The 18,022-nt window shown below is 38.2% G+C and overlaps 1 protein-coding gene across 2 annotated transcripts in view; it reads right to left on the reverse strand.

Moving 5' to 3' along the window:
* Positions 1 to 18,022, reverse strand: part of LOC127628510 (basement membrane-specific heparan sulfate proteoglycan core protein-like) — a 175,261-nt gene that overhangs the window by 52,174 nt on the left and 105,065 nt on the right. For both annotated transcript variants that reach the window (XM_052105297.1, XM_052105298.1), the window contains exons 39-47: positions 16,738 to 16,865; positions 16,126 to 16,212; positions 15,986 to 16,038; positions 15,699 to 15,863; positions 15,368 to 15,478; positions 12,456 to 12,556; positions 12,139 to 12,319; positions 3,008 to 3,067; positions 175 to 297 (exon numbers count right to left, since the gene is read on the reverse strand). In XM_052105297.1, coding sequence (XP_051961257.1) covers positions 175 to 297; positions 3,008 to 3,067; positions 12,139 to 12,319; positions 12,456 to 12,556; positions 15,368 to 15,478; positions 15,699 to 15,863; positions 15,986 to 16,038; positions 16,126 to 16,212; positions 16,738 to 16,865 — 1,009 coding nt within the window. The remainder of the gene's footprint in view (positions 1 to 174; positions 298 to 3,007; positions 3,068 to 12,138; positions 12,320 to 12,455; positions 12,557 to 15,367; positions 15,479 to 15,698; positions 15,864 to 15,985; positions 16,039 to 16,125; positions 16,213 to 16,737; positions 16,866 to 18,022) is intronic.

Consider the following 18,022-nt stretch of genomic DNA (forward strand, 5'->3'; position numbering starts at 1 on the left):
TGCAAAGTAAAACATGTTTCAGAATCAACATCCTTTTTGGTCCTGAAACATCATTCCGATCAACCAGATTGTAGGAATAGGAAAGGGGTAAAGGCTGAGGTTAGAGACCTTCTCATAAAATCATATATTTATATTGTAAAGGGTAGGTTTTCAAATCAAGCTCTACAATCTCACCTATCCATTCAACAGCAGGAGTGGGGTTGCCAGTCACTGTGCAGCGGAACTCTGCTTGTTGTCCTGGCTGCACTGTCAGCACAGGTGGATTTACCGTGGCCACTGGCTGGGTCCCTTCAGCAGCTATATGGAAGCAGAAACCAGTAAATCACAGGAAAGTGAAGAGCACTCCAAACAGGAGTACCACTCCTAACAAATAATGCCTAATTATAAGAAAGAGACCTTGTTCTCTCTTGTTTACAGAAAAGGTCAAGTATTCAGTAAAGTGAATTTCTCATTTGTGGCAGTTTGGAATGTCATAAAAATTATTTTTGAGTTCAACAGGGACCGTTCAAACATGACTAGTTCATGTGTTTGTCTGCACTGTTTTTAGAGGTATAATTAACTAAAAAAATTACAATTCCGTCTTCATTTACTCACCCTCATGCTATCCCTCCTCTGCTGAACACAAATTAAGATTTTTAGAAGAATAGCTGAAGCTCCAAAAAGCACATAAAGGCAGCATAAAATGAATCCATTTGACTCCAGTGGTTAAATCCACTATATGATATGTGTGGGTGAGAAACAGTTCAATATTTAAGTCCTCTTTTTTTTTAATAAATTCTACTCCCTGCCCAGTAGGTGACGGTATGCACACACAAAGCAAATCACAAAAGAACAAAAGAAGGTAAAAGTGAAAGAGGAGATAATTGGTAAAAAAGGACTTAAATATTGATTGGTTTCTCACCCACACCTATGATTTCATTTCTGAAGACATGGATTTAACCACTGGAGTCACATGATTACTTTTATGCTGCCTTTATATGTTTTTTGGAGCTTCAACATTCTGGCCACAATTCACTAGCATTGTATGGACCACCAAAGCTGAGATATTCTTCCAAAAATCTTAATTCGTGTTCTGCAGAAGAAAGAAAGTTATGCACATCTGGGATGGCAATTTTCATTTTGGTTGAACCAAAATATTGTAAGTAAACATGCTCCAGATGGATGTCTTTGACTGTTGCAACGTGTCCTGCACCATGAACAACACGTTTAAGATGCATCAAGTAAAAACTATGAGCGTTTTCCAAACTGCAATTTTTTGCCCTTGATGTGCACTGCAAGAAGGCGATGCCATTCGAAGGGTCGTTCCAAACGAAATAAATTATTTTTTTTTTCATCAAGGGTACATTCATACAGTAATGCCATGCTGCCTTCAGAGTGCGCACATCAAGATCTCTGTCCTTCGTAGGTGAGTAGGGCATTGAGATGATCACTTACAATTGGAAATCGCCCCTCTCCTTTTAAAAGTGCACCTCTAAACACCTTCGTAATATTCTCTTTGTGGTCATTCACACCGGAAACGGCTTTGACCATTGTTACGCCTCTTGCACAGAAGCGTGCCGTTTTTAGACTAACTAAAAGGTGCACTCAGTAATATTTTCCTCATTACTCGGTGGAAAAAAATATAAGTGGAAAAAAATATAAGTCCTGAAATCTGAAGAGAAAATAGCTCTACATTCGAGAAAAGTCTGTGAGACTTTACATGAAATCATAGTGTCATGACAGTGTATACAGCTTGTGTTTGGTTGCCAGAGCTGATGGTGACTGTCAAGTCATGTCTTTTGGTAGCCAGTTTGAGATGAGCAGACACAGATGAGAAATGGCAGACAGGGTTTGGCAGGGTGAGGCCCTCACTGCTGTCTGTGCCAACTTGGCTGGATGCTGAGCCCTAGACTCGATCTACTGGGATTCAAGGGCAACAGAGCAAAAGAAAGCTTTCTTTCACCAACTAAGGCAGACTACTGGCCTGTGTAAGCTCTGTGTTAAGCTTCGTCTGTGTCCCAGTGATGGCACAGTGCTCATTAAACTGCCATGGCATATACTGTACGGTTTTGCTTTTTCAATGATGAGGACTGAATTAACATTTTTGTTCATATTCAAATCAATAATGACTTTCACTGTTCAGTAAGAAGTTTAATTAAACTATCCAATAAAAATGTAGGTAATTCGGTAAATACAGTTAAACTATCTATTAAAGAATGTCTATAAGTTCCAATGGTAGTAGGTGAATCTTATATTGTACTGTAGATAGAATAAAGGATGGGCTATCACAGAATGTCTCTGACAATGTACACATGACTAATGGCCATTATACTGTAAATTAGGCACTGTATGATGTTTGAAGAAGAGTGGTTATATACCGAAGTCTCGCATAACACAAGCATGATACTGGGCTGATGGAAAGGGTGGGGAACCCCTCTCTGTTGGGTGCCAAGTGTGAAGTTTGGTGGTTTGATTATTTACAGTCCAAGTACATTCATATTAAAATTAATAGAAACAAAAAAATATTTCCTTACTCAAAATGGGAACTGTCTTTCGTACAGACTCTAATTGCAGCTAATCAAGTAAATAATCAAATGAAATACAATTTAACAACAGAGAGAAGTCCTGTGTGTGGAGCATGCAGCTTCCCTGTTTCAATGGCTTAGCCAGATCAAGTAATGCACATATGTACAATCCATGAAAGTGAAATGTGATCTAATACAGCACTGGTTTTAATAATAGCAATTAATGCATTTATATATATATATATATATATATATATATATATATATATATATATATATATATATTTAAAACACTGAAAAAGCTTTGGTGACAAATTAGCACATCATCACAAAATTACTGTTCATATACTGTGGTTTGACCATATCTGTGCATTACTTGAGCTGGTAAAAGCATGCAGGGTGTGATGGTTGCATGCGTGAGAGAGAGAGAGAGAGAGAGAGAGAGAGAGAGAGAGAGAGGTCCCTCCAGGCCTGGAAAGAGAGAGAGAGACATGAGGACTTACGCTTTCTATGTCCTTCAAACATCTCATAGGCTGTGTAAAACATCTGTGATTGAGATGCCTCTGTGAATGATGGACAGGCACATACTGTCAAGTTAGTCTCTAGAAGATTCTGAGAGAGTGGCGCACTGGTGCCCCCAAACATTTCAATATTTGTTTGTATATTCCTTCAGAACTGAACAATTTAAGCCTGCCTTAGATGGTTTGTTGGTTTTAGCTGGTTTAAGTTCCAGCTGGTATTCCAGCTTGTTGAAGCTGGTGCTGAGCTGGTCTTCAAGAATGACCAGCTGGCAAAAACATCTAAAACTAGCAAACAGACCAGCCTGGGAAACCAGCTAAGAACATCAAACCATCTTACACTTGTTTAAAGATAAATATAGTTCAACCAAAAATGAAAATTCTCTCATTTACTCACCCTCATGAAATCCCAGATGTGTATGACTTTCTTTCTTCTGCTGAACACCAATCAAGAATATTTCAGCTCTGTTGGTCCATACAATGCAAGTGGATGGTGGCCAGAACTTTGAAGCTCCAAAATTGACATATAAGCAGCACAAAAGTAACCCATACGACTCCAGAGGTTCTGAAATAATATGCTAGGTGTGGGTGTGAAAGATTAAAGTCGGCATGAAACGGAAGTTGCGACAGGCTTTACTTCTGTATTGTGGCGTATTTCCACAAGTGATTCATCCACAAGATCAATTTAACAGCTTATTGAACAAGAAAAAAAAAGTTAGGGTAGGGATTTGAGTTTATCCATCGGTTGTTGATTGGTTTGTGAAAATATGGTTGTTGCATAACGTTGCATACGCTATTATTCCTCCTCACTCAAAATGTATTTTTAAGCCAGCTGACCTGTATCCATGGAAGTTTGGGTTAAGGAACGATAGTTTTGAAGGAAAACAGACAAGAATAGGGGCGGACTGGCAATCAGAAGCACCGGGAGTTTTCCTGGTGGGCCGCTTTGTAATTTGGGCCGGTCCGTTGCTGCAAGCATGAGTTCTGGCCCGTCCAACAGGCGATATAGGCGGCCGCCCTGGGCTCCAGCATGCCTGCGCGGACCCATTACAGAGTGATTATTCAATAAACTGCCTAAAGTAAACCCAATACAATGGCTTTTATTTTTAAATTACTTACACATCATAGCGCATTGTAAGTGCATATTAGCCTAACTCCATACTTCGCGTAGACCACCTTATTTGACAAGCAAATCACAATAATTTTGATAACCAAAGACAACATATTAAGCATAAGATGAGCTCTGAATAATCACAAAATGACAAATAATTGCAAGTTACAAATACAATAACAGCAGCGTAAATAAATCTGCAAACAGGAAAGTTAAGGGCAGTACATTACAGTACGTTATGAAGCTGAAGTGCAGCTTGCTGAATAATGCTCAGACTTGATAAAAATGTAGAAAATAACTCGTGAAAAATATTACTTTGTGGCTATTTGAGTCTTTGAGGCTTACTTTGTTAAAAGGATAGCAGAAACGGCACTTGTCAAAGCATAGTGCTTTTCACTTTTTCTCAAGAATTATCTGGCGAAGGAATTAAAACTCTGCAGATATAAAGATACAACAAACTCGCATACGAGTGTAAATGAGTAATTAATCTGCAAAATATCTGCAAAGATCTACACTTTAAGAGGTATGTTTATACATTTCTTTTTTTTATATTTATATTTGTTTATAATTATATATGTACATATTTTGGCCAAACTTGTTTACACTTTTTTTTTAAATAAAAATGTATACAAAGTTATGAGGGTAATTGAAATGAAATTTTAAGCATTGTTATCAATGTCCTGCTTTATGACACTTTCTTCATCTAAATATTTTAAACAACATTTTATGATCTTGTATAGCTATATAAATACGTATACAATATTATTATACTTGTTGTTTCTACAAACTCATATTAACAAGGCAATAGTTTATTAACAATACTAAAAAAAAAGTTGAAAGGTGATTAAGATCTTTAAAAACATTGAAGAAATGCTGACTTGTCACAGCACCTAAAATACACACTTTCCCTTGAACTTTCATGTACATTTTAACCTAACATCTGTATATTGGGAAAAAAGCTCCGTTTCATTCCTCCTGACCACCAGAGGTGGTGCTTAAGCACTAGTGGATTATCGCAGCGCCAGCTAGATAGGTCGAGAGACTATACCTCGGGGATAATAGCTACATTAGCTCAGCATTCAGCCTCTTTCACTTTCTTGCCTGATAGAGATATATGGGCCAGTCATTATTCTTTGTGTGATCCTGCGCTGTCAAGTGCAGCTTACTAGAGCAGCGAAGTATCATACTTGCAAGCAGTGACAGCACGCTCCTAAACCTTTTGGATCCAGACTGGATTATTTTGTCATCATTTGGTGAGTTTTGCTTTTCAATGGATATACTTTCACGATCTGTCTGTAACACTTCATGCTTCTCGGTGCTATCCGGTGGCTAGTGTTTACTGCGGTTCCCCTCTAACTTTTTATCTATTATCTAAATCTCTATTCGGATTTTTGTGATATGCTGTGCTCCTCGGTGCAATCCAGAGGCCAGTTATCAAAGTGTGGATAAAAAAAAATTAAAAAATTTTTTCTGCAAGCATTCCTTGCTGAACTGCCTTCCAGTTCTATCCAGAGGAATAGTTTTTTTGTTCATCATTGCGTTATATCCCCCGGATGTCTGTCCACCTTGTTTGGGAATTCAGCATTTGAGAGAGGCTATCACGGTCCCGTGCTTTGCACTGTATGTCGGAGAGGTGTTTGCATCTCGCTGGATTAGACCCTAGTTCATCGGTGAAACTCGGGGAGCCAGAGTTACCCCCCACCACACGGACATGAAAACGTTGTGTTAATGCGGTTGGCAGTGTCCCCATCTAAGAAAAGGGCAAATTCACAGAGTGATTGTATGGAGGAGAATTAATTCCTCTGAGATGTCAGAGATAAAATGTCTCCTTCAATCACTTCAGCCTGTGGTTCCTGCCATTCCTGTAACTATAATACAGGAGGATGAGGATAGTTCAAATAAAGGAATTGGGAAAGAGCCTCTGGACTCCCCTTTTCTTTCATGTCATTCTGACTTGGACATGCTCTCTGCCAGTGTTCTGACTCTTTTTTTCATGATCATATGGATGCTGTGGATGTTACTGTGCAACCATCCCCCCAGGATGTTGATTCTGGTCTTTCAGCTGCAGGGGGTTCTAGTGGGTATTCAGTTCAGTCATCAGGATAGGCTCCATCCTCTTCGGATGGCACTTTGGTTGTGCTTCAGATGGCGGTTGCTTGTCTAGGGCTGGACAGTCGCCTGCCAAACCAGCCCAGTCCAATGTCTTTTTTTAGACAGTTCTCAGCGGTGGCTTCCTTTACTATGCCACCATGCAAAGCATTTGTGTCAGAATTCTCTAAAGTCCTCACAGGGTCTAGTGCACCTAAGCGGCAGTCAAAGACCGCTCGTACGCTAGCGTCTATGGCTGAAGTGGATTCCATCGGGGTGGGCCGCACTCCAGAAATAGAGCAGCCTGTCGCAGTCCTGGTGGTGTCACCTAACGAGGCCCTACAGGCAATATGCAATGCCCCAGTGCCCAGTGTGGTTGCACAGACTCACTGCTGAAATAGGGATATGAATCTGCTGCCTACATAACACGCGCTGAGAATACAATCTCTCAATTGGCATACGTTGACCTCTCAGTTTCTCAGTCCCTGCAGACAGGTCTTCTGACTCTGGGCCAAGTGATCCATCAACTAGGTAATCTTACCACCACACATCTGGCAGCCCGCCACCAAGTGTGGTTTGCTCAAGCAAAGCTGCCTGAGGATTGTAAGAATACTCTGCAGGACCTCCCAATCGTTCCTGGGCAACTTTTTGGCCCAACCTTCAAGAACTACTGGAAAAAAGTGAAACTGTCACAGGCCACTCGCCAGCTGACACAGGTGCAGCACAATCCTGCCTTTAAGGTAACGACAGCTCAAGCTCACCATCGCTGTACAACGGAAGAACAACGCTTCCGCCAGCATCCTACTCCACAGCCTCAGAGGCATCGTGCTGCTGAAGATGCTCGAAGTTTTCAACCTCATCATTGGCAGTTGCCAGGGGGACCATGCCAGTGCCCCCCACTGCCACTAAAATTAGCACCCATAAAGCCTGAGGTGCTTGGGCTGGCGGTCGATAATATTTCAATGCAATCCCTACAATACTGGAGGAGCACAACAGAAGGTCCTTGAGTTTTGACTACTCTGATCAGGGGGTATTTACTTTACAGTTTCGAAGCCGGCCCCCCAAGTTCTCGAAGATTGTCCCTACAGTGGTCAGGGATGCCGTTCATTCAGTAGCTCTCACTCAGGCATCATTATCGATTGATTGCTGTTTCCCACCATTGTGTTCATGCATTGACACAATGGAATCGCTGGGAATTTTTAATGACAGGTGTGCCCCTAGGGGTCCTTCATTCTCATTGGGAGGTGGTCACAACTGATGCTTCCCTCATAGGGTCGAGTGCAACATGGAATCACTGGGGAATCACATCACCCTCCTGGAATTATGCATGGTTTTCCTTGCCCTGCAATATTTCGACTTGCCCTGCAATATTGCTCATTCGGTCTGACAACACCTCTACGGTGTTCCACCTGAACCATCAGGGTGGCACAAAGTTGCTAAAGTCCTTGCATCTCACTCACAAGATTCTCACATGGTTCCTCGACTAGCATCACTGAGAGCAGTTCACCTCCCATGGTCGAGCAATCAGGTAGCAGATGCTCTATCAAGGGATCTTCTGCATCCGGGAGAATGGAGGCTTCAACCGGATGTGGTATAGAACATATGGCAGTGGTTCGGCAAACAGAAGTGGATTTTTTCATATCAGAGGCAACCACTCATTGTCGCTTGAGGTTTGCAAGGACAGACACATCGGCCCGTAAGGGTTACCAGTTACCTACGTAACAAGCGTTTTCGGACATGTTATTTGTCTGAGCTATAAAGAGCTTATTTTTTGTGTTTTCTCTGAAAAAACACTCATCACATTTACAGTGGTTTTATAGGTTTCAAAGTTATCAAAATGTTTGCACTGGTGGGGCCCATTGTCATGACTAGCAGTCAATACTGAAAACAAAAATGTGAAATTAAGCCAGAAAATTAAATCAATGAGCTGGTGTGTTATGATGTGGTGTGTTGCGGGCCGAGTATGGTGGGCCTATATGGGCCAGAAAGTCCAAGGCCACTTTTAAGTCCCACTCCGGCCGTGGACGAAAATACACCTTGCCATCTTCACCAACATGCGATTATCACTTTGTTCAACTCTACGCAAAGTTGTGGTATTTATAAGAAAGGGGCAGGGTTTAAGCAGACTAAATGATTGGAGAAGTCCTGAATATGTCACCAGAGAGAGGTCTGTCATTTCACCGGAAGATCGAGTCATTACATTTTGAGGTAAAAAAAAAAAAAAAAACATATGCATGGATGAATTGCTCACAATAAGATCAATAACATGCAAGATCAATAACATGCATTTATAAAATAGATTTAATTTCATGTAGACTTTAATATTCAAATCCTTTTTTACTATATATTCTCCTTCCTGCCCATTAGGTGGCGAAACATTGTAAAAGTGAAAGTAGAGATTTATAGTACAAAAGGACATACATATTGATCTGTTTCTCACCCACACCTATCATATTGCTTCTGAAGACATGGATTTAACCACTGGAGTCTTATGGATTACTTTTATGTTGACTTTATGTGATTTTTGTTTTTTCAGAGTTCTTGCCACCATTCCCTTGCATTGAATGGACCTACAAAGCAGAGATATTCATCTAAAAAAAATCCTTGTTTGTGTTCTGCAGAAAAAGAAAGTCATTCACATCTGAGATGGCATGAGTGTGAGTTAATGATGAGAGAATTTTCATTTTTGGATGAACTATCCTTTTAAGTGTTTTTTGTCAGCAGGGATGTCACTCAAGAGCTCTGGGACTTTGAGCTACAAAACTGCTGTGCAACAACTTGCTTTTGTTCTATGTATAATTGTGTTGCACTGCTGCCATGAAAATATACTTACTGTATTGAAAGATATCACTTAATGGGTGTGGACTAAACCTATTTCAGGATTGAGTCTCTAAATTGTGTTTCAACAAGTCTACATACTGTGTTACCATAGTGATACATTGAGTTTAACAGGCAGCTTTAAAAATAGAATCTTAAAATGCCAAATGCTATATAAGATGTACTCATTACAACAGCAGATGCCAAACTTTAGTCACATTTAAAAATGAAGGAAATGTTCACAACATACTTAAAAAACGAACATCTATTCCCTTTTGACTGAGATAGAATGTACATCAAGAAAACAGATAAAGCTGTGAATGAAATAGGGAGTATCTCATTGAGTTTTACTCAAGCAAATTAAGTTCTTCCCAATTAGACCACTATGTTCCAGTATCACTGATTTACAGTATGTGAGATTTAAGTCAGTGGTGGACAAGCTGTCATTTTGCCAAGAAACATCTTGCCCCTTTGAAAATCAGAAAGGGAACCGAGTTTTCCTATTGAAAAATGAATGCACATTTACAGTACAAGACATTTAGAAGACATTTTAAAATGAGCATGAGGTTAGAGCACTCTGTGTAAATAAAAAAAGAGTAAAGGGAACAGTGCACGCACACACATGAAACCAAAGCATGCAGGTTAATACATAACACAATACACAGGTAAAAGCTTTACTTTGACAGACAGACATTTAGCATTTTCTTTTAATACAGCTTGTGATTGACAAAGGTCTAGTTTATGTTAATTGTATGATTTGACATCACAGTTTCAGAATTCCATAAAATAAATTGTTTTACCTATTAATCTTTTACTATGTTCAACATTTGATGAATACATTGTAAATACATTTCACAGTGTAGCTACATAAAGCACAATTAAATCATAATATAATAATAAAAATAATAATTTCCTTGCTTTAGCATCATAGCAAAATCTTACAAAATTAAATATTACTTTAATTCATGACATATCATGAGTAATATTGCTTGCATATTAATTGATTTACATGCTTGATTAAAAATAAATACAAATGACAAAGCACCATATGGAACTACTACTGAATTAGAACACAATCAAAATGCAGGAAAAATATAAAATAAAATTATATAAATATATATGAGAAATTTTTTTATTGATATGTATGATATTATCCACATACAACCTTATAGTCAACCTAAAAATAATTTCAGTCATCTAATTTGCTGGTTGTTAATGTAAACAAAACACACAGCAGTTGTACAGATTGGCAGTCAAAATAAATATGAAATTAATTGGGGGTCAACATGAAATGTCTCTAATTCTGACATTTTATATTTCTAAAATGCCTCTTTTTGTCCATGTGTACCCCACCAAAAATGCAACTTATAACAATCTACAAAACATAACAGGAGTTTAGAATAGCAACAGAGTCTGTAAAGGAATGGTTTCTTATGAAAAGCTCAATGTATATATTGCAGAACATTTCACAATGCCTAAACAACTAGCATGTTCCCATTCACATGACCAAAAAAGAAACAATATGACATTGAAAATTCAGCACTGGTGAAAACTTGACATTCAAACTACTACACTATTGATAGCACCATCAAATACAAAAATGAAAATATAAAAATTTCTTATACAAAAGAGGTGGAAGTCACAACTTGAAAGGGGTTGTGCCTGCAGTCCATTTGGCTGAGGAGTCCCAGTTTCTCTAAGTATTTTTGACTTAGAATACCTCATCAACCACTATCCCCCAAAAGACCACCCTTAGGAGGGAAATGATAGTCCACATGACAGGAATCAAGATACAAATACCCACTAGTGGGAATGACATAGCACCAGAGACTCACAAAGAACAGATCAAAAGCCACTACCCACCACCATTGAGAAACATCCATTACACCAGCAGGGTACACAAGAATTAGTTAATTTCCCCGACTGCTACCACGAGAACATAATGCACGAACAAGCTGCATCCACTGCATATGACAGTAGAAGTTAGCAAAATTATTGAATATAGGATCACTGAAAAAATTATTACTAAACACAAACTGCTACCTAGGAAAATGATTTACATCAACGCTTGTATCAAATATTTTAATCACAATAATTGCCCTCAGTCTTCATTATCGCATGCTGTTTTTTTTGTTTGTTGTTTACATTGATGTTTGATATGCAAGACACACAACTGCATAACTGTCTTCACTGGAAACATACAAAAAGTCTTCTCATTTATTCTAAGAGCACTGAAGAATAAAGTCCAAGTTTCCAGTGTTCATAGCCCCAAAATATATCATATTTATGATTAAGATTTAGGCTGTCTGCAACGCTCTTAGCTCATTCAAGGGTTAATTTAGCCAAAAATGAAAATTCTGTTATCGTTTACACACCCTTGTCATCAAAATCTTGTATGAATTTCTTCTGTAAAAGGAGACATTTTAAAGAATGTAAATTCTGCTTTTTTCCATATGATGAATGTGAATGGGGACTATCAGTATAACAGTCCCTAACATTCTGCCTAACATCTGTTTTGTGTTCCATGGAAAAAAAACTGTCATACAGGTTTGGAACAACAAGAGGGTGAGTAACTGATTAAAGAATTTTAGCTTTTGGGGTGAATTATTGCTTTAAGAAATAAACAACTAGTGATTAATTTTTATGTATTTGTACTTACAAAAAAATTTAATTCTGAAAGTAAAATAATATTTTTGTTCTTTGATATTTTTGCTGGAATAGAATTGTACAAAAAAAGATAAAGTATATAAAAAAGTATAAAGTATAAAATAAGATCAAATTTCATAAATCTCTTTTCTTATTAACAATTCACAAGCTGTATCATTTTTTTGGTATAGATTTTACACTGGCAATGCAAGCAGCTGTTAAAGTTGGAGGACGAAAGAAGAAAAAACCAAACAGAAAAACTTTTGATTAATAATTTAAACAGAAGAAGAAAGGTTAGCCATGACAACAGTCCAAAACACACACACATTTTGCACAAATAGCACAGTGGACAAAACATCAGAGTAAAACAGAAAAGCGAAAGAGGCATGCATCATGAGAGAGATTGCAAAACTAAAGGCAGGGAGGCTTAGAGGATGTGATGACAATCACGAACCTGGGACATAGAGGAGAGCAGTGCCCTCATCCATGCCAAACATATTGGAGCCTGTGCAAACATAGATGCCTGCGTCCTCATGCTGCAAATTCTGAATGGTCAGGATGCCATTGAAATCCATGGCTCGGTTAGGCAGCTTGCCGCTGCCTTTGCGGGTCCAAACCAGGGTGTATGCTGGCAGCTATGAGGGAAGCACATGTCAGAAATATTTCATTACAGACATTAAATCTCTGAGCCAAATACTATTCTCTCTCCGACTGTTTTGGAGGTCAGGGAGGCTAAGACTATGATATGTGCACACATGGTCATGTTCACACCTTGCTTTTGGCTGTGCAGATGAAGCTGACTGTAGCTCCAACTGTCACGCTCTGTATTTTGGGCTCCTCAATGAAGACTTCGATAGGTTTGGATGGTACAGCTGGTGAGGGGATAGTAGCATGATTACGAAAATTAATGTAACAAAGAACATCAATCTATCTATCTATCTATCTATCTATCTATCTATCTATCTATCTATCTATCTATCTATCTATCTATCTATCTATCTATCTCTCTCTCTCTCTCTCTCTCTCTATCTATCTATCTAGTATGGCTTAATAATGGGTATGTATGGTGACAGCCAGTCAAATCAGTCTTTCAGTAAAAATATAAATCAAATTAGAAGTTTAAAATTACAATCCGTGCCATTCATTGTGGTTTTCAACCTTTTCAGACCAGAAAAAAAATATATTAAAGGGGTCATGACATGAGAAACCAAATTTGCCTTGATCTTTTGGTATATAAGAGGTCTTTGTATCATTAAAACGTCCTGCAAGTTTAATATTTTAAGACGTCCTCCCCATTCTAAACGAATCATTTATTTAATCATGCTCAAAATACAGCTCGTTCTGGATTCATGGTTAGAAGTGACGTGACGGTTAGAAGTGACGTACCAGCGTTTGCATATGACCGCCTCCAGCACAAGATAACTACGATTTAAGCGCAAGACAACTACGCTCATTTCAGATCGCCGCGCCTCACAAGTGTTCAGTCGATGGACAGCGAGTGCTGAGAGATGGACTTGTGCACAGGAAAATTACGATGCCACACAGATGTGCTGTTCCTGGCTGTGGTCAAACAAAACCTCTGAATAAGCTGCCGAAAGATCCAGACGTCAGGGAAAAATGGATGCAGTTTATTTTTTGCGGACGCCCCAGTCACGGCAGTGTTAACTTAAGCGCTTGTTCTGTACATTTTAAGGATGACTGTTTTGAGAACAAATCTCAATATGATGCTGGCTTTGCCAGAAAACTGTTGCTCAAAGATAAGTCCGTGCCGACTATTCTGGGAACAACGACGACGCAAACTGTAAGTAATCTATTTTAAACTTTAAACTACTTTTTAAAGCGCAATTTCATTCATTATGAATAATCACAGTGTTTTTACTTAGTTTACTTGCATATTGTTCTGGCTGGGGCGTCAATAATTGGTACATAGGCACTGACGTTAGCCAATCATAACAGTGGGCGTTAACACTGAAGTCTTAAATGGAAAACGCCCCCAAAACAGACTGTTTGAATCAGAGGATGAGAAACAGGGTGGGAAAAGGTCATAAATCACTAGATTTTAAAAGTTTTTCTTAAAAAAAAATATATTAATACTATAATTGCACCTAAGGGAACATAATAATACAATAAAAAAAACCATGTCATGACCCCTTTAAAAAAATATGTGGTTACAGTGAGGCATTTTCAATGGAAGTAAATGGGGCCAATTTCAGGAGTTTTTAAAGGCAGAAATATAAAGATTCATATTTTATAGAAGCACTTGCATTAATTCCTTAGTTAAAACTTGTATTTAATAATTAGAGCTGTAAAGTTGTTTAAATAATTGTTTTTACAGTCGTTTTGGGGTTTACATCATTACGTTGTCATGGCAATAAAGTAAAATGAGATATAACTTTGCACAGAAAAGGTTACCGAGTAATTTTATCATACTAAAATCATGTTAGCACGCATACGGTTTACAGATTACGGCTTTTTTATTTTGAAGTGCCTCACTGCAACCCAGATTTTTTTTTTTTAAAGTAAATAAAAAACAAAAATCTTTTGTGGTAATCCACATTATGCCACAAATGCTTCACCTGAGCTTAAAGCTCATAATTTACTCACCCTCATGTCATCCTAGATGTGTATGTATTCATTTCTTCTGCTGAACACAAATATAGAACATCTCTGCTCTGGATGTCCATACAATGCAAGTAATGGTGACCTAAACTTTGAATCTCCAAAAATACAGCTCCAGTGGTTAAATCCATAACTTCAGAAGCAGTGTTGGGTAAGTTACTCAAAGAAAGTAATTAATTACAAACTACTAATGAAATCTTCTACAGCGAAATTAGATTACTGTACTAGTTACTCTGTCTGAAAAGTAATGGCATTACTTATTACTAATTACTTTTTAAAACCCTTATCAACCTCGTCCAAATGTAAAATACAAGGATAGACTTGAATCTGATCTTTTAATTCTTTCAAATAAATCATATAAAATCAAATAAATTATTCATGAACTGGCCAAAGAATTTAAGGGGGCAGCGTTAAATTGGAAACATAAATTCTAACATTAGACACTAAATTTCGATTTTCGATAAGATAAGATACTTAGCAAATGCATTACACCCAACACTGTTCAGAAGCGATATAATAGTTGTGGGTGAGAAACTAATCAACAGTTAAGTCATTTTATACTATAAATGCTCCTCCCTCTCCCAGTGGGTGGCGATACGCATAAAGAACGCGATTCACCAAAAAACTAAAGAAGAAAGAATGTAAAAGTGAAAGTGGAAATTTAAAGTAAAAATGTAATATTGATCAGTTTCTCACCCACACCTATCATATCATTTCAGAAAACATGGATTTAACCACTGGAAACTTTTTTCATTTTTGGAAAATCAAAGTTCCGGCCACTGTTCACTTGCATTGTGAGGACCAACAGAGTTGAGATATACTACTAAAATCTTAATTTGTGTTCTGCAGAAGAAACAAAGTCATACACATCTGGAATGTCATGCAGGTGAGTAAATGATGAGAATTTTAATTTGTGGGTGAACTATCCCTTAAACTTGGGCACAGGATATTCCTTTAATTTATATAGTTAGAAACATCATTAAAATTAAAGAAAATTCAGGTAAATTAATCTTCTGGCTGACAACCCTGGCACTACAGCAACAAACTATGATCTAACACCTTACATGTTACAACAATCTCAGCTTTGCTCCTATTGGTGCTGCGCTGGTCTCTACAGGTGCAGATATACACGCCAGCATCACTCGACTGCACACTGGGGAAATGCAGCTCCTCTCCTGCAGGGTGGAAAGAAAGGATTCCCTAATATTGTCAATCGTGCTATTACAAGTCCTTCATCCTGCCTAGAACACATGTTGCAACATGTAGCTGGAACAGTCATTACATGACACTTTGATCCAATTTTGTTTCTTGGTTTCTCCAGGGGACAACTGGAGAGATATCCTGTAATCATTTTCTTGTAAACATGCTTCCTGCTTCTAGGAATCTGGGCAGTACCTTGTCTGCGTCTCTCTGCTGTGTTGGAGATCTGGTGTCCGTCCTCACGAGACCAGTAAAAATAGTGTGGTGGATATCCCGACACCTGGCATCTGAGAGTGACTGGGCTTCCCGGTGCCACCTGCACTCTTTCTGGGTACACTTTTACCACTAAGGATGCAGCAGCTGAAAACGATTAAACACACTGTATAACAATCTGTCCAACAGAAATGCTGCATCAGCAATGGCCCACAAATGTGCCTCAACTGTTCATTTCAAAGTGACTGTGATAGTAAATAAATAGGTACCGCTGCGGCAGGGGATTCTTGCTTGTGGATTTCCAACATAACCAGGTGCACATCTTTAATGAGAGAAAAATCACATAAAACAATTGTCGTGACTATTAATGTGCAAATCCAGAGTAACAATACAAGAGGTTTGAGCATACCTTTCACAATACTGGCCAGTGTAGCCAGGCTGGCAGGCAGTGCACTGATAACCTCCATTCCCGAGACTCTCACAAGTACGAGAGAACCTAAACATAAAAGCTCTTTATTAAGAAGCACTCTCTCAAACTGGATGCAGCAGCCCTTTAGCAAGTTGAACAATATTTTAAAACAGGAGCTGGGTTGATTGGATATACATTTACATTTACGCATTTGGCAGATGCTTTTATCCAAAGCGACTTACAGTGCACTTATTACAGGGACAATCCCCCCGGAGCAACCTGGAGTTAAGTGCCTTGCTCAAGGACACAATGGTGGTGGCCGTGGGGTTAGAACCTGCAACCTTCTGATTAACAGCCCTGTGCTTTAGCCACTACGCCACCACCACTCCATATACAGTGTACACATTTCATAAGATTGTGAGTGTGTGTGGGTCTGGTTTGCCAATATTTTGGGGACCAAATGTCCCCTCAAGGAGAGTAAAACCTGATATAACCTGCATTGTGGGGACCAACCAATGGCAAACAGCTTAATATACAATCTTCATGAAAATTTTAAAAAGAAGAAAGGTTTGTGTAAGGGTAAGTATGTGGTAAGTATGTGTTAAGACTAACTGATTGACAGGGTCGGTGCCAGGGCAGGCACAAGGTTGGCAGTCCTCTGGTGTTCCAGCAGTGGGATCTCCAAAGAAGCCATCAGCACACTGTTCACAGAGCTCACCCATGGTGTTATGTTGGCAGCTCTATGGATAAAAACAAATCCCAAAAAACAGAAACATGTAATCACAGCATGACAAAGGATAAATTCACTGTATTTGGTACTGACTACTGAATTTACTAACAGGTGTTATTTAATGAAAACTGAATGACAAAATATCTATTATTTGCAATTTACATTTAGTCATTTAAAATACATTTAAAAATGACAAAATTTGAAAATGAAAACTAACATTGTTGTAAAAAATGGAAACTAAACTAAAATACATTTTCATGACTTTAAAATTAACAAATAAAATTAAAATGACCATATTTTACAAAATGTAATACCTTTATAACTCTTAAATAAGAGTTGTATTTATTAATTTATTAGCCTTTATTTAGCATGAAAACAATAATAGATAGTGGACCATGAGAAATATAAAGGTATAGTTCACCCAAAAATGAAAATTCTCTCATTCTCATCATCTGAACACATTTGAAGAAAAATAGAAAAATATCTCAGCTCAGTAGGTCCTTAAAATGCAAGTGGATTGGGATCAGTCCTTTGAAGCTCCAAAAAGAACCGACAGTCAGCATAAACATCATCCATATGACACCAGCTGTTAAATGGATGTCTTCTAAAAGGACACGATTGCTTTTGGTTTGACAAAGATAAATATTTAAGTACTTTTTTAAACTTTAAATCATGCTTCATTTCTGCAGCGGTGACATATGAAATGTGAGAACTGAGGCATGTGAGTTACAGCTGGAAGAGCAGAGCTGTTTAAAAGTGAGGAGGAATGCTGTACGCTTGGTTGGTTTTGGTTTAGATCTGTATTCATCTTTTTCATTACTCACAATGGTGCGTTTATGTGCTTTTCTTGGATGTCTCATCCGAGTGAAGAATGTGAGATGACGCTTGGACTCCACCCTCTCATGAAGCCAAACAGAAGCGATGGTTAATAGTTAAAAATTATGTAAATATTTATATTTTTTACACCAAAAGTGATCGTTTCACTTTAGAAGACATTATTTAACTGCTGGAGTCGTATTAATGATGTTTATGCTGGCTGTGTGTGATTTTTGGAGCTTCAAAAGTCAAATTAGCATCCACTTGCATTTTATTGGCCTACTGAGCTGAGATATTTTTCTATTTTTCTTCAAATGTGTTCTAGTGAAGAAAGAATGTCATAAACACCAG

The sequence above is a fragment of the Xyrauchen texanus genome, chromosome 35 (assembly GCF_025860055.1).
Source record: "Xyrauchen texanus isolate HMW12.3.18 chromosome 35, RBS_HiC_50CHRs, whole genome shotgun sequence".
Lineage (NCBI taxonomy): Eukaryota > Metazoa > Chordata > Actinopteri > Cypriniformes > Catostomidae > Xyrauchen > Xyrauchen texanus.